Source organism: Tursiops truncatus, chromosome 1, assembly GCF_011762595.2.
Source record: "Tursiops truncatus isolate mTurTru1 chromosome 1, mTurTru1.mat.Y, whole genome shotgun sequence".
NCBI lineage: Eukaryota > Metazoa > Chordata > Mammalia > Artiodactyla > Delphinidae > Tursiops > Tursiops truncatus.
The window spans coordinates 32,628,315-32,648,818 of record NC_047034.1 but is presented as its reverse complement, the minus strand read 5'-3'; the positions used below and the strand labels follow the sequence as shown (position 1 = coordinate 32,648,818).

General features: G+C 46.4%; 1 protein-coding gene across 1 annotated transcript; it reads right to left on the bottom strand.

The window, feature by feature from the left end:
- Positions 1-378: 378 nt before the first annotated feature.
- LAX1 (lymphocyte transmembrane adaptor 1) lies at positions 379-20,490 on the bottom strand. Its single transcript, XM_033852142.2, has 6 exons — positions 9,890-20,490; positions 9,351-9,550; positions 6,702-6,811; positions 6,178-6,288; positions 5,418-5,503; positions 379-3,615 (listed from the first exon to the last, which is right to left on the bottom strand). The coding sequence occupies exons 2-6, from the start codon at positions 9,437-9,439 to the stop codon at positions 2,872-2,874; spliced, it is 1,140 nt and encodes a 379-aa protein (XP_033708033.1). The 5' UTR covers positions 9,440-9,550; positions 9,890-20,490; the 3' UTR covers positions 379-2,871.
- Between the last annotated feature and the right edge of the window lie 14 nt (positions 20,491-20,504).

The window sequence follows — 20,504 nt, the reverse complement described above, 5'->3', positions numbered from 1 at the left end:
GCAGTACATCGTAGGACTAATTTTCCTACTCTCAGTAAGCCTTGAGTGGTGTTGGCAGATCCCTAACAGCTGGTGGTGCTCTGAACTCAGAATGTGGGATGTTTTAACACCTTTGATACTTAGCTTTAAGCCTTAGTCTCCATTCCTGAACCACAGAAAAAACCTCACTCAACATTTTATAAAGACATGCACTGAAACCACATCATCAAGTGTCACATTGATAACCTGAGTTCATCTTGGGCCTCGTGCCAAGAACTAGGGTGAATACAAAGGATGTAATTATATTTTCCTAAAGGCAAAGTGATTTCAGTTTGATAGGAGAGACTGAGTACATACATTAACAGAGCAATGCAGAAAACAGACAAATATTCAGAGCAATTACAGTAGCATATGCTTTATATTATGTCCATTTTGCAGAAAAAGGAACAAAGGCACATTTATTTAAGTGGAATGAGCCCAGATGTCTTCACTTCCAGCTTTGTCCATGTTTTAAAATTATTTTTTGTTTTGACATAACTTACAGAAGAGTTGCAAAGATAGTACAGAGAGTTCCTGTATACCCTTCACCCAGCTTCCCCTAATGTTAATTATATAACCATGGCACATTGATCAAAACTAAGAAATTAACATTGATACAATACTATTAACTAAAATATGGACTTTCTTGTTTTGCATTTCACCATTTTTTCCACTAATGCCCTTTTCCTGTACTATGATCCCATCCAAGGCATCATGTTATATTTTAGTCATCATGTCTTCTTAGTCTCCACCAGTCTGACAGTTTCTCCAGTCTTCCCTTGTCTTTCATGACTTTAACACTTTTAAGAGTTCCAGTCAGGTATTTGTAGAATGTCATTCAATTTGAGTTTTCTGATGTTTCTCATGATAAGACTGGGGTTGTGGATTTGGGGGAAGAATACCATGGCGGTGAAGTACCCTTCTCCTTGATCATATAGCAGTAAAACTTATTACTGGTGAGTTGACCTTGATCACATGGTTAAGGTGGTGTCTACCAAGTTTAGAAACCAAGGTCTGAGAGCTAAGTGCATTCACTGCTACTGGACCATGATTGCTGCTAGACCCTCCAGTGGACAGAGTTAGGAAGTATATATGTATACTAGCCTATGTATATACACGTCTATATTTCCTTTTCTACTTGCTTATTTGTCACTTCTTTCTCTGACAGCAAGAAACCTGCCTCTCCCTACCTGTAATATATTTACTTATTTGTTCAATTCAAGTATGCCCTACAAATTTACCAACTAGACTGCAGTGTTTGTTTTCAGTTCTTTGTGTCTTTAGCTTACAGTTTCAAGCAAAACATTGTTTTCCAAAGTTACTTAGGCCAGCTCATTTTTTCCCCCACTCCCTTCAGTGAGATTATATCATACATTTGTGAAACAGTTAGATTCATTTTTTACAATCTGCATTTTATTGTGGGTTCCCCTGACAGCGTGGTGAATTTTTAAAAATTTTGCATATGATAAAAGTCACCCTTTGTGCTATACAGCTTTTTGTGTGTGTGTGTTTTGACAAATGAATACAGTCATGTATCCATCATCATAGTACAATACAGAACAATTATCCTAAAAATTCCCTTGTACAGCTCTTTGTTGTAAACCCCTTCCCTCTCCCCAAACCTGCCAACCACTGATCTGTTTTCCACCCCTATAGTTTTGCCTTTTTCAGAATGTCATATAAATGAAACCATACAATATGTAGATTTTTAGGTCTAGCTTCTATCACTCAGCAAAATACGTTTATTTGTCCATGTTGTTGCATGAACCTACTTCACTCCTTTTTACTGCTGAGTGTGGATAAACTCATCGTGTGGATATAGGACACTTGTTTATCCATTCACCTGTTGAAAGACATTTGGGTTATTTCTAGATTTTGGCAATTATGAATAAAGCTGCTATAAACAGTCATTGTATGGGTTTTTTTGTGAATACAAATTTCACACTTGGATAAATACCTAATAGTGGAATGACTGGGCTGTATAATAGGTTTATGTTTATAAGAAACTGCCAAATGGGCTTCCCTGGTGGCACAGTGGTTGAGAGTCTGCCTGCTGATGCAGGGGACGCGGGTTCGTGCCCCGGTCCGGGAGGATCCCACATGCTGCGGAGCGGCTGGGCCCGTGAGCCATGGCCGCTGAGCCTGAGCGTCCGGAACCTGTGCTCCGCGATGGGAGAGGCCACAACAGTGAGAGGCCTGCGTACCACAAAAAAAAAGACAAACAAAAAAATCTGCCAAACAGTTTTCCAGAGTGAATGTTATGCCTTGCAATCCCTTCAGCAATGAGCGAGAGTTCCTATTGTTCTGCATTTTCTCCAGCGTTTGGTTGTCCACACTCATTTTAGAGTGGAAACTGTCCCCCCACCCCAGCCCAACTTCCTTGTTCCTTTTGGCCTCTGCCTGGATTACCAAATAATCTGTATTCCTGCTTTGCAGCCTGCTGGTATTAGTGAAGGTAATGATTTTAGACTACTTCATGTTTCCACTGTGTACTAAAGCACTCTTCCATTTTTAACCTCCTCACAGACCTATAAGGCAGTTTCAGCATTCTTAAGTTGGTATGAGAGGTAACAGCACCCTGCCTGAGAAGAATTTCTTTCTGACTTTCTCAAACCTCTGCTTTTGTGAGCCTCTTAGCTTCCTACTCATTTCAGCTTCTTTTTAGCGTAACCAAACGAATGCACTGAAATACAAGGGTGGTCAAGGGTCTTCACTAGACCCTGTAATGGCTATGGATCCGGCAGGATAGACCACTCCACGTGACTTTCCAGCTGGGTGGCTGGGTGTTAATTCATCAGGAAGGAGCCATGTGTCAGGCCCCTGCTCAATGTCCCTAGCTCCTACCTTGGCAGCTCACACATTCTTGTAGTCATGAGAGTCTTCATTTGACATCTCTTCTCCATGTTTCATCTGACTGTTCTCACTCTGTGCAGATGACTGATAGGCCACATAATCCTTTAAGGCCAGGAAACTCCCTGACTGCATGACAGGTTGGATGTGGGTCTCTGGACCATCTGTCCTGCCCTCTACATGGTCTGTGTTTGAGGATGTCACTTCCTTCTCCTCCCGCTGCTGGTTTCCACTGGGATCTGGTGGTACATTTTCATAATCTCTGCAGCACTGAAAAGTTCCCCAGGGCTGCTTCCCTTGGATGGTCTCGAGATCCAACACTGCCATGTTGACATAATCATTTGAGGTCTGAGAAGACCCTTCACCATCGTTGAGTGGATAACTGCTCTCAGTTCCTGGAGACCCCAAACTGGTGCAGTCACTGGTGTTCCCACAGCCCTCATCTATTTCTTCAGTCAACTCCAGCACCTTGGAACTTGGGAGGATGAAGAGGTTCCCAGGAGGGCTGTTGGTAGAAGCTAGATTCTCAGCAATCTCCTTTGCTGTGGGGATATTGACATAGTCTCTTGAATCCTCTGAAGAAGTGCTTGGGCAATCTCTTGAAGCTCTGACATTGACATAGTGCGCTGAGGGAGTGAGGTTTCCATACATCTGGGGCCCCATGGTATTGTCATAGATGCCCACTGCATACCCCATGGCATGAGTATGGGCTCTGTGCACATGGAGGGCATCACCTGCTTGGGAGGGCTATGAGTAAGAAGAAAAAGCCAGTGACAGGATAGAAGTAGAAACATGGACAAAACCTTTCTTCTTCCCTGCCCAGTACTACTACATCTAATGGTTCTTCCTCTCAGTTCTTCACTTTGGAGAAAAGGTCTGAATCAGGGATCTCAAACCTCAAGGCTTCAGATGCTAGGTAGGAATAAGTGAAGTAGGCTGAGTTTAAGGAAACAGCAGTGTAAATTTGACAATAAATTGCAACAGATTTTTGGCCACACTGTGGGGTTTCAATGGGGAGTGGGGGAAGTATTAGGAATTGGAGAGAGCCTGCCACACCCCAGAGCACACTGAGGCGCGGCATAGTGGTTAAAGGTAGAGGCTTAGGCTCAGACTGAGGGTGCAAGTCCCAGGCCTCACCACTCTGTGCTGAGTTTGGGCAAGTTACCTAATCTCACTGTGCCTTAGTTTCCTAACTTATAAAATGGGTATAATCATAATAATATCTACACCATGAGGGCTTTGTGAGGAGTAAATGGATTACGGACCGTAAAGTGTTTAGAATAGCTCCTGGCACAAAGAAAACACTAAAAAATGCTTGTTGTTATATTAGTATAGGGGCAGCTGATACGCAGGTCAGCTGATTATGGCCAATTAGAGATGCTAGTCTGTTGTTTCCAGAACTTCTGATTTTCAAGAAAAGCTGGACATCTGGACTTTAATATGAAATCTTTTAGGTTTTTGAATGTTGCCAACTGGTTCAAAATGTCCTTCAAACACTACAGAGTACAATCCAAACATGTTTGTGGGCTTAAGCCAGTTTGAAATCTAAACTCTAGATGCAAAATTCCCTCAGGGCCCCCCTGAGTCCTAGAAGTCGCTTTAGCAGTGGAGTTTCCTCCGCTCTTCCTTTTATCAGCCCCTTAGACTTGCTGCCCCAGGAAGTCTTAGAAGCAGGAGCAGAGCCCAAGGATGGGACATGCAAGAGGAAGGGGAAGCAAAGGTGGCAACGTGGAGTGGCCGCATGGTAATCAACCTAAGCCCCTGAGTGAAGAAAGGCTGGGTAACAACCGAATTAGCAGCAGCTGCAGCATGGCTGTATTACCCAAGGATGGTCACAAAACCAAAGGAACTGATTCTTTTAACAAGCTAATGAGAACTTATCTATGGAAATAAGCACCCTGATCTTCAAAATAGTCCCTCTACTATCCCTGGTGTGACTCCTCCTGGGGAGCGGCCTTCAGAGCCAGACTACAAGACACAAGGGATTATTGTTATTAATTGTAATAGTCCCCTTGTAACCTCAAAGGTATCCCCGACGTGCTCAGTGCTTTCTACACCAGTTACAGTGCTGAGTGAACTTACGAGTATTTCTGCTATGGAGGAGGATTGAAACAATTAGACATAGGCTCAGAAGTAATTGTCAAAGTAGGACTTTACGAGTATTTTGAGTACCAACAGCACTGTTGGAATATGTAGGTACCCTCCCAAGGTGATTACTTTGAAGGGGACAACACTCATTTGGAAAACACATTTCAGTTCTAACATCATGTCCTTGAATACACGTGCCCTGGTGCCTTTCCTAAAATCCCAAGTGCTTGCTCCTCTCTTTCTAAATTTTTTGCCTTGGGTGGTAGGGAAGTCCTGAGGCTAGTCTTCCCAATTTATTAATAGGGCCTCGGGGGTGGGGGGCAGGCGGGTGGTGTGTGTGTGCCAAAGGACATGCTGTTTGCAGAGGCTTAGAGCCAAGACCTAGCACTCTTGCACTTCAGCTCTTCTGCCAGAGACATATCATTTCTCCCAAATGGGTTGTCATTTCACTTGGCTCTTACCACATGCTCAGAGGGAGGGCTGTCAGAATTTCTGGAGAGGAGGCTCTCGGTACTGAAAATACGAATACTTCTTGACGGATGTCTTCCTGAAAGGACAGAGAACAAACCCTGAACGTAGTCAGCCAGTCCTCCGAGTGCTTCAGCCTGTACAATTCCTGCATCTTGGGTGAAGTAGGTTTGTGTGATGTCTGGGATTTGGGGCCTGGCGTTCTGTGGGGAGAGGGTCAGAGCTACAGGGATGATGTGCTAGGAGACCCGGAACCCTCCTCGGCTAGCTGAGGACAAAAGGACACTAGCACAGGAATTGAGGAGGCTGGGAAAGAGGCTCCTGGGGCGAACCCTCCCTGCCTTGAGGCTGGAGGCCATTTTCTCCTTCTGTATGTCTTTCCCAATGCTAGACGTACCCAGCTGTCGCCTGCTAACTTACGTCAGGAAAAACCAAAGCTGCTGTCTATGTAATCAAACCATCATGCTGTACTCCATAAACTTATATGGTGATGTATGTCAATTTTTTATCAATGAAATTGGAAAAAGAAACAAACAAAACCCCCAACCCAGATGACCTCCCGCTCCCTTCTTCGAGCTCTCCAAGCCCCCACTGGAGTTGCATCTTGCAGTCTATCTATCCCATTCTCTCTCATGCTCCCTGAAGGGCAGAAAGGTCTGCAACTTTAGAGAAAGTTGCGTCCAGGTGAGAGGTACATTCCGGGGGTAGAAGTTCTGTAGGTCTGGACTCCATGGATTAGAAAGAAAAACCTACCCAGCTCTTCTTGTCTTCGGGGCAAGAGGTCATAAATATTTTTGGCTCCTTGTCTGGGTCGAGGCAGAGTCAACAAGGGCATGACGGTAACTTGGAAGTAAGGAACTCGCCCTGCAAGGCAATGAGAGACACGGAGGTCATGGCTGGGCCCAGCTGCACAGAATGCGGGGCCCCTTGGGGATGAGATGGTCCCTGAAAATATTGCCCACCCTCACCATGTATCATGAAAAATACGTTTTCAGACTTGACCAATTCCCTTTGAGCTGGAAGCATAGGGGACTCAGTGGACAGAAGCAGGGCACAGGGATACCAGGGCAATGACTTTCAAAATGGAACTCCACTCAGCACTGAGCCTTATGGAGCCACAGCTTAGGATCCCAAGGGAGACAATGACTCGTGTGTCAGGTAAGAACAGAGGACTGCCCAGCTCAACAGTTTATCTCTGGAGGGTAAACTGGGCTTTAAATACCAGGCTAGTTGATTGATCCTAGTGTGTCTCAACTTTGGACGAACAAGGGACTCACACTTCTTCCATTTGCTCCAGTTCCACAGGATGCAGAAAACTGCGACAACCAGGAGGATGGCAAGGAGTCCCGCAAACCCAGAAAAGATGCTGCTGTTGTGGTCTTTAGCTCTGCGAGGAAAACCAGACGCCATGACCCAGCCATAGGAGGGTGGGAAGTTGGAGAAGATGCTTCCTTTAGGAGGTAGGGCTTGAGGATTTGGAATGAGAGCCCGGTGAAGGAAAGCTGAAGTGGGGTGGGCTGGATGGTAGAAGAGAGGGTCATCTTCCCTTGGAGAGGGGAAATAGGACATGGGAGACGGGACCTATCCTTTTTGAATGCCTACTGGATGCCAGTGTTTTGCATGTGAACCTTATTTAATCTGTACAACAATCCCATTTCTCTTTGTGACCAAGGAATCCGAGAATTAGACTCAGAAAGGTAGAGTAACATGTCAAAGATCACACAGGTAGGAAAGAGCATGATGGAATGTGAGTCTAGGTCTGTTTGGGCCCAAAGACTCTTCTTTCTATGGCTTCACACTGTCTTCCAAACTTGTAATGTCAAGTCCACCTGCTCCCGCTTCCCCCATTCGCTGCTCCTGGGCTTTCTGTCTTGCCTGAAGTAGAAGATTACCCAACTTACAATTAGGGAGCAGCTCTGGGACAAGAGTTCATGTTGCCTGCACTTGAATAACCCCTGTAGCACCAACTTGTGGAGCTGGTCTCCAAGCAACACTCTGTTGTTCTGCGGAATTTAGCAAATGCACGGAGCAAGTTCTGGGTTACTTGCAGTTCCCAGGCAGGCACGGAGTTACTGCTCTGCTTTGCCTATAAGAAGCAGCCAACTGATGTTACAGAAGGACTCACTAGCAGACCTGCTCCCCCAGATACTAGAAACCAGGTCATCTATCAGGGAAGATTTTTGTCCTCCTGAGTTCTAGGCTTGTTTACCCAACTCTGTATTGGACATTTCCACAAGGTTGCCTAATAGACATTTCAAACCAAAAATGTCTGGAACAGAACTCCTGCTCTCTCCCCACAAACCTGCCCCTCTGGTGTTTCCCATCATCTAATGACTCGGCCAAAAACCTTGGAGCCATCCTTGAATGTTTTCTTTCTTTCACACCCCACTTCTAGTTAACCAGCAGACTCTGTCTGCTCATCCCTGGGCATCTATCCAAACCAGTCACCTCTTGCTCCTCCATTACTAGCACCCTGGTCTGAACCACCGTGCATTCCATGTGGACCTTTGCAAGAACCTCTCTAATGGGTCTCCTTGCTTTCACTCTTGGCCCCAACACACTATCTTCATGCTCGGGCCAGAGTGATCCTCTAAACGGTAAATCAGATCACGTCCCTCCTCTGCTTGCAACCCCCCATGACTTCCTATCACACTTGGGATAACATCCATAGTCCCTACCCAGTGAGAACTTCATGGCCTCTTCTGTTCTGGCTTCTGCCTGCCTCTGACCTCATTTCCTACCACTTTCCCTCTGACCTTGACCTCCAGGACTCTGTGCTGTTCCTGGCAAAGCAGTCTGGTCTCTCAGACCTGCTGCTTCCTCTTTCACAGCTCAGTCCCTCATTTCACTCAGGTCTCTTCTGAAATGTCACCTCCTCAGACAGGTCCTTCCTGGCCACACCCTCCCTCGTACTCTCAGTCCTCTTACTCTGCCCTGGTTTTTCCTCAGAGCACTTACGACTGACTGACATTATGTTATCCATGCATTTGTTCATCTGTTTCTATCTGACTCTCCCACTTGACTGTAAGCTCCAGGAGGTCATGAACTTGTCTGTCTGGTTCACCTGGTGCCTGGAACAGTGCCTGGTACTCAGTAGGGGCCTTATGAATATTTGTTAAATGAATGAATGAGTAAATTATCAAACAAATGAATGAATATAGAGATAGGATTTTTTTGCCGGGGGAGTTGCAGGGTTCTGACATTTTATGAATTCATTCCCCATCAATGCCTCTGTCCACCTGCAAGTGACATGTATTTGTTTGTCATGGTAATGATACTTACCGCCCCAAACTACAGTGATTTAAAATTTATTATTTTGAGCTGTGCTGTTATGATAGCACTGAAACTTATACCTCCCACTGTCAAAGTTTCAATGGCTGATGGATTTTTTATTTAATATAATATTGAAGTTTTAGCTGTAAAATTTACATCTACGATTAGTTCTGTGGGGTTTTATGTTCTAAGGATATATCTTTATGATATCTATGATTCCATTTTTATTCATGGCAAGTTTTTAGGGCCTAAAAACACATGAAAAAAGTGGGCTTTCTGTTTCCATCAGAGTGGGAACTAGTTTTTGTTTTTATTTCTTTGAGGAGTGATTGGTGGGACCTGAGACAGTAATGATCGAGGACAGCAATCAGGACCTCTGAGCGTGAGAAATCCAACCAGGCCGGCAGCCAGCTCTAAGGAAATGTTGTGTTATCATATTTTGTCTCCCCCTATCAACTCCTTTTTCTCCTCAATACCCATTTCTTTCCTCCAAGCAGTTCTGAGTAAACTTCTCTGAGTCTAGAGTTTATTGGTCTCAGGGGGACCACCCTGGTGAGGGGTGGCAATGCTGCTGGGGTAGAAGCATCCCAGGGTAGACCAGGGCCCTCTGTCTAAATCAGGGGAGGGGAGAGCTCACCACCCGGGCCACTTACGTGTCTGGGCTGCCGAGGGTTCCCTGCAGAGTGCTGGGCTGTGAGGTCCTCGCTCTGATTTCTGAGCGGGTCGGTATGGTGACATCCATTATCCCAGGACCGTCTCTGGCTTCAGCTCCTCCTTCTAAGCCTTCTCTTAATCGTCATCTGCTTGCCAGCCTGTCTGCCACTTTCCCTGGCTCTTCCTAAATTGCTGACTCCTAGGAGAAAAGGCAGAATTGGTTTGTGTTTTACATATAATCCTGTGTGGTATAACCACTTTTTTTAGTAGATAAGAATGACAGAACTCCTCCTGGTCTCCATGTCTTCTGAACATTCCCTAACATACAACATTTCACTCTCAAAATTCATCTTCGTAAATCTTTATTTACCAAAGTCCCTCACAAATAAAGTCTATTGGTTTTTCTTTCTTTCTTTCTAAAGCTTCCCATCTATCTTTCTAGAACTTTCTACCCCCCAATCAACTCCCTACCTTGCCTCTATCCCTTAAATGTCAGGCTGACTTGACCCAAAATATGAAACAACAGGTTTGGTTCTACCTGGATGTAGCTGCGATGCCGACTGCAGGAGGGGCGAGCTCCTCTGGGTGTGGTGCTCCGCAGCGAGGCTCAGGGGGAAGCCAGGGTCTCTGCCTAGTGAGGGGGATGTGAGGGGCACTGACGGGGAAACTGCAAAGAAGGCAGAGACAGGCTCCGTGAGAAGCTCATCTTCCCCCAACCCCCAAAGCAGAGATAAGAGAGCAAACACTTTGCCAGAATGGAAACAGAGAGTCAGCTACAGGAAGCAACACCACCAACGTGCTAATGAAGCATGGGGCCCAAAAAAGGCTGCTCAGCTCTTAATAAGGTAGAAGCAATCATGTCTGCACCCCGTTCCCTGGGCTGCCCGGCGTGCTGTGTTCTGGGGGGAGCGTGACTCAAGATGGGGCAAGGTGGTGGGGGATTTGTGATTGTTCGCCCTGGGTTTCTGAGACACGGAGAGTTTTATAAGCCTCCAGATTTACAATGTTTGTTTCAGCACTGGGAGGTGCTTTTTAGAAACAAATGCAGATCTCTGGCACCGGCTGCTGATACGTGGGCGGAGGGGGCAGAGGAGGACTGGTGGTTTTCATAAACACTTCCCAGGTGATTTTCACAGAACTGGTCAGTGTTTCACATTTTGAGGACCTCTGCTCTGGGTACGAGCCCCATAATGAAGCTGAAGCAGGATTGACATGGCCCCGGGGGCCTGCCCTCAGGGCCCCCGGCTGCTGGCTGGCTTGCTTACAGGGCTCTTCAAGAGAAGATCCATCCCAGTCTGGCCTGTTGTGCACCTCAGAAGCTGGAAGATTCACTCCCCGTGTCTACCCAAAGTGTCCCAAACGTCAAAGTTTTTTTTTTTTATAAATTTATTATTTATTTACTTTTGGCTGCGTTGGGTCTTCGTTGCTGCACGCGGGCTTTCTCTAGTTGTGGCGAGAGGGGGCTGCTTTTCGTTGTGGTGCACGGGCTTATTGCGGTGGCTTCTCTTGTTGCTGAGCACGGGCTTAGGCGCGTGGGCTTCAGTAGCTGTGGCTCACGGGCTTAGTTGCTCCGCGGCACGTGGGATCTTCCCCCACCAGGGATCGAACCTGTGTCCCCTGCATTGGCAGGCGGATTCTTTTTTTTGACATCTTTATTGGAGTATAATTGCTTTACAACGGTGTGTTAGTTTCTGCTTTATAACAAAGTGAATCAGCTATACATATACATATATCCCCATATCTCCTCCCTCTTGCATCTCCCTCCCACCCTCCCTATCCCACCCCTCTAGGTGGTCACAAAGCACTGAGCTGATCTCCCTGTGCTATGTGACTGCTTCCCGCTAGCTATTTTACATTTGGTAGTGTATATATGTCCACCACTCTCTCACTTCGTCCCAGCTTACCCTTCCCACTCCCTGTGTCCTCAAGTCCATTGTCTACATCTGCATCTTTATTCCTATCCTGCCCCTAGGTTCTTCAGAACCATTTCTTTTCTTGTTAAGATTGGCAGGCGGATTCTTAATCACTGTGCCACACGGGAAGTCCCTTCAAAGATTGTTCAAAGTTTTTTTTCTAGCTTTCTCCCCCTCTTCCTTTTACGCATTTCCTGACACTCTTTCATCTTGGGAGAGTCCAAGGAGAAGGGGCCACTAAGACTATTAGTGAAGAAGAGCTTCTGATGTCACTTTCCACAAGGAAATGGATTCCCAGCTGGATGGCAGGGAAGCCAGCCAGTGCCTCATCACATGCTTCTCTCTCTCTCTTTTTTTTTTTTAAATAAATTTATTTGTTTTATTTATTTATTTGTGGCTGCGTTGGGTCTTCATTGCTGCGCGCAGGCTTTCTCTAGTTGCGGTGAGCGGGGACCACTCTTCGTTGCAGTGTGTGGGCTTCTCATTGCGGTGGCTTCTCTTGTTGCGGAGCACGGGCTCTAGGCATGCGGGCTTCAGTAGTTGTGACACGCGGGCTCAGTAGTTGTGACGCATGGGCTTAGTTGCTCCGCGGCATGTGGGATCTTCCCGGACCAGGGCTTGAACCCGTGTCCCCTGCAACGGCAGGTGGATTCTTAACCACTGTGCCACCAGGGAAGTCCAACATGCTTCTCCCTTATGTCATCCCAGCGGACACTGAGGCCTCAGCTTCCCTGAGGTGTCGGTGCCTGCCCTGTGTCCAGGCTCCCAGAGGGCCCCCAGGGGAAAGGTCTGCAGGTTGGCCCTGGCCAGCTCTCCTCTGGGCTCTGCCAGTGCAGGTCCTTGCTGCCTTCCCTCCAAGTAGCCTTACCTGGCAGGAAGTAGAGATGACTCAGAGGCAGCTGGTTCTAGAACTGGAACCTGGGTCTCTGTCCGCCTCTCCTTTGGATGGGTCTAAGAACTAGGACTCCTCACAGGGGAAGAAGATCCATTGCTGCATCACACTTGTGGCTGGGACCGAAGGAAGAGAGAGGGCTCTACAGGCCTGTCCGGAGCCATTGGTGCCAATAGGGGATGGTGTGTGAACTGGGAACTTGGAAGATGGTACATGGGAAGTGCAGATAGAACCAAACCTCAGCACACTGACAGCTACTTAAAAAAAATTTTTTTTTTCAAGAACTTCCCCCTGCCTGTGATCATCTCAAGGTCTTATCATGTTATCTTATCTACCCAGTCTGCTTTAGTTAGACTAATCTCTCCGGTCTTCTGCTTTTCTCCTGGCCCCACGCTTGAGTGAAACAGCCTCCTCATAGAAAGTTCCCAGGCTTCAGAGTGAGCTCTGGTTGCCAGGCCCTGGCTGCATCACTTTCCCCTGTTCTTTCCCTCCCCATGGTACGTAAACCAATCAAACCCACCACTCAAAACACAAAATAGATACCCTAAGTTATTCATCGTGATAGCGGAAGAAAACTACTCACTCCTGGGTGACAGCGTATGTGTTTTCAACCTGATTGCTCTAGTGTTGGCTTTTAACCACTCGATGACTTGAGGGGTTGAATGTGACATATGATTCTAAAGTATTAAGATTGGTTTTAAATAGACAGAACTTAACCATCCAAGCAAGCAAAGCCCTTTGAGGGGGCGGGGCTACACGCTAAACGTTGCTGCTAATACCAAAAATCGTTCAGAATCCTCTCAGGAAAGACAGAGCGCTGGGTTAAGAGTATCAGATCTTAAATGACTACCTGGGTGATGTCGGGCAGGTCCTCTAATCTTTTTGGCTGTTTCCTTGGATGCAAAATGACGATAATAATAGTGTTTAGGTAATGCTGTTGTGAGAATTAATTGGATGAACAATGAAAAATTCTTGGCTATGCAACAGCTCATTAAATGGGGCTGCTACTATCATGTCATCTCCTAATGCATGAGACTCATTTCTTTACACTTAATGGACTGCTCTCTCACGCCTTTCTTCCTTTCTCGATGCTTAGTCTGCCTACCTTCTGCGTGGTCCTTTATTCTTTAAGCACATATCTCTGGGACAACTCCCACTGCACAGTACCAGGCACTGGCTTTGCACATAAAACAGAAGCGGTCCCAGCTCTCCTGCCGTGGTCAGTCTTGGATGGCCACCCCCTTGCAGGCACTCTGCACTCCAAGCAGACCCGGCTCATTGTTACTTTCGGACTCTAGGCCTTTGCACTAGTTCCTTCATTTTACCAGTGGATTCTTTTTCTCTTGTAGAATTCCAATAAAATCACATTTTAAGAGTTTATACTGGTTATTTCTGGGTTGTGCGGCTTGAGGTATTTTGTTATTTTCTTTTTTGGACCCATTGTTTGAATTATTGCAAAGATCAAGTGTCTTTTTTTTTTTTTTTTGCGGTACGCGGGCCTCTCACTGCTGCGGCCCCTCCCGCCGCGGAGCACAAGCTCCGGATGCGCAGGCCCAGCGGCCATGGCTCACGGGCCCAGCCGCTCCGCGGCATGTGGGATCTTCCCGGGGCACAAACCCGTGTCCCCTGCATCGGCAGGCGGACCCCCAACCACTGCACCACCAGGGAAGCCCAAGTGTCATTTTTATAAAAAATAAAATTGTTATTTTAAAAAATGTGCCCTAAGCATCACCACTTCTGTGAAGCCCTTTGCACCTGGAACTGGATTCTTGCTCTTCTGTGGCACCGTGTGTAATAGCACCTCTCAGTTGTTGGGATTAGCTGTTTAAATGTATGTCTCCCCAAGTAGACTTTGAACCCTCTCAGGGCAGAGACTGTGTTTTAAGTTATTACATCTCTGGCATTTGGCACAGTGCCTGACTGGAGAAGTTCTCTCAGGTGCTTATTGCTGCTGTGAATTTATGACTTAAGTGTGTAACAGGGTGAGATATTGAGAAAGAAATGAGTGTCCTTGTCTTTTTCCTGCTGTGCACTAATGGGCCAAAGGACAAAGCCATCTCTGCACTGCTCTCCCTGCACCTCACAGGAAGGGCAACCTGACGTCCTGTGTTGGGTCTCCTTTGTCCTAGGAAGGGGTTAACAGTGGCTTTTGTATTTCTGGGCCCCCCAAAATGCCAGAATTGCCCTGTGTGAAAGACAACTGCAGCCAGGCTTTGTTTTCGAAGGTCTGGGGGCTGGGACAGTGCAGCAGGATGACAGCTGGAGCCTTAATGGCAGCCCACGCCTCTACGCTCATTTGCTCGTGTCCTGGAGGGCTTCTCCGGTCCAGGCATGTCTGAAACAGAACAAAGGCAGCGAACACCTTCCTTTTAAGTTAATGTTGTGAGAAAGCAGGATTAGGACAAAACGATTTAGAAAGTACAGAAATATTTCTTCCACCTCTCTGCTCCCTGTCCCCACTCAACCAAAGGTCCTTGGGAAGAGTCAGGAGAATTTGGAAGCAAGGAGTGTGATCAGACTAGGGGATAGCTTCTGTCCCCTCCGCTAAGCTCCAATGGAGGAGGCGGGTTGGCACTGCCGACAGGTAAGCGAGCCCTTTCCTTAAGCCTGGTGTCCTGAGAGAAGGCCGACCTCGGCCAGCTTGGTCCTCCTGGAGTTCTTCGTTTGGCAGCCTCCCCCTGAGTCCTGGCAGCTGGAGAGCCACGGAGCATAGATAGCTGTGAGGCTGACAGCCCGGTCTTCCCTCAGCCCCAGAGCTGTGCGAGAGCTGGCTTCTATCCCCTGAGCCCATACAGGCGGAGAGGCTCTGGCAGGAGGGTGATGACTCCTCAGCAGAGGGAGCAGGGTGGGTAGTCACACCAAGAATCAGATTAGAGCACAGCGCAGGTCAGAGGAGGCGCTGAGAGCAGAGGGCCTGCCTGGGGACCAGGCAGCAGCATGACAACAGGATTGGGAAGTTGGAATGGGGAAGGCACAGGTCAAGATGGTTTTCTTTGTTTCCTTCTTGTGTGAGTGAATAAAATATTATTTCAATCATTTCATTAACTAGGGCACCCTGCACAAGCTGGGGTGGCAAGCAATATATCTTAATTTTTCTGAACAAGAATTTTCTTTTCACTATTTTGTGTGTCATAGACAACAGCATGACAGTGGGGCTTGAATTTACCTGCATCCCTTAGTATTAGCCTAGGCCCATGTATGGCATGTGTGCTAGCTAAAGCTGCATTACTGTCCTTCCATCTTCCCTTGATTGCAGCCACACAATAGCCAAAGTGATCTCCTTAAGCTGTAAGATAGATCATTGGAATCCTCAGTTAAAACCCTCCAATGAATTCCTGTTTCATGAAAGCCAACCTTATACTGGCTTATAGGTTCTTGCGTCCACTACCAGCCCTCCATCTCCGAACTTATCTCTTCACTTTCCCACTTGGTCACTCAGTGCCAATCCCTGGCTTCCCTGCCTATCCTCAAACAAAGCAAGAGCACCTGCCTCAGGGCCTTTGCACTTGCTATGCCCTTTGTTTTGAATCTCTTTCCTCTCCATATTTACCTAGCTCACCCTTTTACTTCCTTCACTTCTCTTCACAGTCTTCTTTGTCAGAGAAGGCTTCCCTGACCACTCTACAAAAGAGCAACCCTCATGCCCTGTGCCCCCTGTTTTCCTCACGCCACTTTACTTTTCTCCTTGGTCCTTGTTTCCATTCCATATGCTCTGTATTTACTTGTTTGTTTTGTCTCTCTCCACAAGACTAAATTCAAAAAGGTCAGGGTCTTTGTTTTGTTCCTTGTATTCCCCGTGCATACGTTGATGCCTGGCATAATAAATACTTGATGAACGAATGAGTGGACCAATATTCAAATGGAGGAGATGAGACCATAAAAAATGACTAGCAGAGGCCTCTCACAGATCTTGACCAGTGCTAGCTAGTTTGGTGCTAGATTTGACTTGATTTAGAAAAGAAGAGAAACAGATTTCTTGTACTTTAAGGGCTATGGAACAACTTGTCTTTGTTGCAGGTGTGAGTGGCTGAGCCCCAAGTGAAGCCTGCAGGTACTGTCCCAGTATGCAGTAGTGCTCAATGCACACACAATGCCGCATTTCAGGGAAGATAAAGCAATGGAGAAACACCATCTAGACATTCTCTTATGGTTATTAATAGCAATTTTAGACACCAGAGAAAGAAAGAGTGTCAGAGTTGGAGAGACCCTTAGGTCACACAGCAAATTAGCAGCAGGGTTGGGATTATAACACAGGCCTTCTAATTCCCAGGCCAGCTCTTTCCACCAAAGCTCAAATGAGCCACTTTGCTTCTCTAATTTTATGCCATTCCATTGGGTTAGATCTCTGGATTTCCGAACTACTGTTCTTCTTCACAGCAAATTCCAAAGCAGAACAGCCAGATAACAATCTCAGCAGAATGGACTACTATAATCCATTACTCTATATTATTTATGCTTACGTTGATAATTATAATGGGAGACAATGAAGACAGGAACCCAATTACGCTTGCTTGTGTGTTTAATCACACAAGTTGTTGTGACATTGTCACCTAAGTTTGGATCATTTCAGCACTGATTATTTGATTTGTTAATTAGAACCTTAGCATTCCAGAGCTGGGGGACCTTAGATGGCTAGTTCATAGTGCTTTTAAGTCATTTTTTAAAGCTACAGCTGACCTGGAAGATAAACACTTAAAAAAAAGAAAAAATGAACACTGTGGGCTCTGAATCATCGCTGAGGAATCCCTTTCAGGTCTTCAAAGTGTAACTGGAAAATGATTGATGTAGTTCCACTTTCTCATTGTAGAGATGGAAAATCAAGCCAGTCTAGAAGCAGACTTCACATCAGGATTTTACTCTATCTAATTTTTCTGTTTAAGCTCCTCCACTAAAGGGTGAGCAGAAAAACATTCAAACCCCTTTGCTCTCCTACCTGATTAGCAGCAGTTTCAATTCAAAGGTTTAATGCAAAAGGTGCAGGAATGCTTGACTCAAATGAAGGGTTTGGATAACCATGGCTGAAGGCAATCACGTTTCCAGACCTTCCCTCCTCACCTTCATGTTCTCTTTCAAAAGTTTTCATATATATTTACTTTATTTTTTTAATTTAATTGTTTTGACTATGCCAAGCGGCTTGCGAGATCTTAGTTGCCCGACCAGGGACTGAACCCACGCCCTCGGCAGTGAAAGCATGGAGTCCTAACCACTGGACTGCCAGGGAATTCCCTATATTTGCTTTAAATAAGGCCAGGATATGAAGATCTGGAATTAAAACAAGAAAATTAACCTAATCAACTGTGCTGTTTGGAGGATGGTCTGCATGGCCGTTAGTACAGGGGACATCAGAGAAACCAAGTGGGGCCTGAGCCTGAACTCAGGGACCAGGTCTATCCGACTAGGGAACGATGCAACTGGCTCTGAGTGCGATGGCGCCAGCCACTCAGACAGCTCAAGTACTTCATGAGCATCAGTTAAACTTCTGATTATAATTTGGGTTTCCAAATAGGTGGGTCATTTAAATTCTCATTGTAAGTAAGTGTGAAGTAGCATTTTGGTTTTGACACCAGCCTCCCAGGAGGTGACACTGGGAGGACATTCCAAAGAGACCGCTCCCTTCTATGTGTGTATTTTCTGAGGATTGGGAGGTGTTCTTTGAAATAAATTTCAGAGAAGATTAGTTCCAACAAGATATGGGCAAGTCCAGAACCCAGAACTCACTGCCTAAAAGGCTAAGAGTCAAGGCTAAAAGTATTCTGGTCTATGAATCTAGCTAGTTATTGCTTCTCGGGGCTTAGGTTCATGTTGGGGACAACTGGATGTTAACAACATAACACAGAGATAGTAATAGGTGTGTTTTCTTTACAACAGGGTTTCAAAGTTTGCTGGTAAAGGACATAGCATTTTTATCCTGCTTGCAGTGACATGGAGGCCATGCCCTAATAGACCCAGGTCAGGGGTTGGTAACCAGCATACTGGTTGGTAACCAGCTTACTCACTCAAATCCAGTGAGTAATCCTTGGATTTGCCCAGAGTTTAAGCCAGGGTGTTCCTAGTTGTGTGTATATACTTGGGGGTGGGGGAATCAGCCAGTCTTGATGCAGAGTTTCAGACAAACCCGATGACCACAGGGAGAGGATGTGGTAGCTGAGAAAGAGATTCACAAGCCGTTATTAAAGATGGAGGGCAAAGAAACTACTTTTTTTAGAAGCGGGGGTAGGGAAAAGACGGAAGGAAAGAGCATGCTTTTTTTCCACATGGTAATTTAGGCCTAAGGAGCTGAGCTGGCTTTACACCCCGTGAAACCAATGTCTTAGGAAACACTGATCTCTGCCAGAAAGCTACTTTGTAGCTCTTCTTCATGCCTCACCACACACTGGGGTTAGGAGGTATGGTCCTTAAGATCCTGTTTGGTGGACTTCTCTGGTGGCGCAGTGGTTAAGAATCTGCCTGCCAATGCAGGGGACACGGGTTCGAGCCCTGGCCTGGGAAGATCCCACATGCCGTGGAGCAACTAAGCCCATGAGCCACAACTACTGAGCCTGCGTGCCACAACTACTGAAGCCCATGCGCCTAGAGTCCGTGCTGCACAACAAGAGAAGCCAACGCGATGAGAAGCCCGTGCGCCGCAATGAAGAGTAGCCCCCACTCGCCACAACTAGAGAAAGCCTGCGCGCAGCAATGAAGACCCAATGCAGCCAAAAAATAAATAAATTAATAAATTAAAAAAAAAAAAAGATCCTGTTTGGCGTAGCAGAGAGGCACAGTTCTAGGGCCCAACGAAGACAAGGTGAGAGTAAGAGGGGAAATATAGGGCCAAGCTTTAGAAAGGACTCTAGTTGTATGTGTGTGTGTGCGGGTGTGTATATTTTGTGTATTTTGCACCCCTTTTAAGCAAGGGTATTTGGGATGGAAGCTACAGTGGAAAGAAAGAGGCTTTATTTCTGTTTTGTGAAAGATTTGTTATCAAATAAGTCCCAGCCCGTTTATTTGGTTGGTTATTAATTATTTTCTCCCCAACATGTTCCAAAGAAACTAGGGCAGTGTGGCTGTGCCTGTGGCGAGCAAGCTGGGACAGGAAGGAAAAGTGGGGACGAGACTTCTCACTACAGAAGACTCTTTCAAGGGCTCGTTCCTCCTTCGGAACCAGCCTGTTCAAACAGCCAGGAGAGTTGGGCTATTCTTCAACATCATACTTTTCCTAAAATACCTTGGGGAGCCGACAAAGTCCTTTCCTTCCTTGCTGTTCTATTTATTTATTTATTTATTGCGGTACGCGGGCCTCTCACTGTTGTGGCCTCTCCCGTTGCGGAGCACAGGCTCTGGACGCGCAGGCTCAGCAGCCATGGCTCACGGGCTTAGCCGCTCTGCGGCATGTGGGATCTTCCCGGACCGGGGCACGAACCCGTGTCCCCTGCATCGGCAGGCAGACTCTCAACCACTGCGCCACCAGGGAAGCCCTATTTATTTTTATTTTTTTAAAATTTATTTATTTTAAAATTTATTTTCGGCTGTGTTGGGTCTTCGTTGCGGCGTGTGGGCTTATTGTGGTAGCTTCTCTTTGTTGCGGGGCATGGGCTCTAGAGTGCAGGCTCAGTAGTTGTGGCATGTGGGTTCAGTAGCTGTGGCACGTGGTCTCAGCAGTTGTGGCTTGCAGGCTCTAGAGCGTAGGCTCAGTAGTTGTGGTGCACGGGCTTAGTTGTTCTGCGGCATGTGGGATCTTCCCGGACCAGGGATTGAACCTGTGTCCTTTGCACTGGCAGGTGGATTCTTAACCACTGCACCACCAGGGAAATCCTCCTTGCTGTTTTAAAAGAGAGAAGGGAACTTGATTGTGTGCCTGGATGAGAGTTGCTGGAAGGAGTTCTGTGTTCTCAGATATGAGAGCTCAGAACTTAAATGACCTGCCAGGAAGCTGTTTTGACCTGAAACTAAGGCCTGCTATTAGTCATGCTAGAGACCCAGTGAATGGAACAGCTAAAACAAACAAAAAACAAACTCCCAACCTCCCCAAAAACCTTTGGGAAGGTGGGAACTGGAGAACCCCAGAAGAAAGATAGGGAATAGCTGCTATACGGGAAACTAATTTTCCCGATAGGCGTTTTGTTAAAAACAAAAAAATAAAACAAAGAAAAGAAAGAAAGGACTGCCAAGCCTGACTCTTTTTCATCCTTCCAAATTCATCCTTTCTTCAAAAGCTTCAGCTTCACAGTTCTCTGACTGCGGATTCTAACCAAGGTGGGCAGAGCAAAGCTCGTACTCCAAGGGAATGAAACTGGAAACCAGGGCTGCGAGTCACCAGAGGCAAGCGTTGGCAGAGAAGCATGTCAGGGTCCAATGACAGGCTAAGC

Coding starts and splice junctions, on each gene's coding strand:
- LAX1 (XM_033852142.2), bottom strand. CDS start 9,439: ATGGATGTCACCATACCGACCCGCTCAGAAATCAGAGCGAGGACCTCA. Junction 6,812..9,350: donor ACCCTCGGCAGCCCAGACAC/GTAAGTGGCCCG, acceptor TTTTCCTCGCAG/AGCTAAAGACCACAACAGCA. Junction 5,504..6,177: donor CCGAAGACAAGAAGAGCTGG/GTAGGTTTTTCT, acceptor CTGTCCTTTCAG/GAAGACATCCGTCAAGAAGT.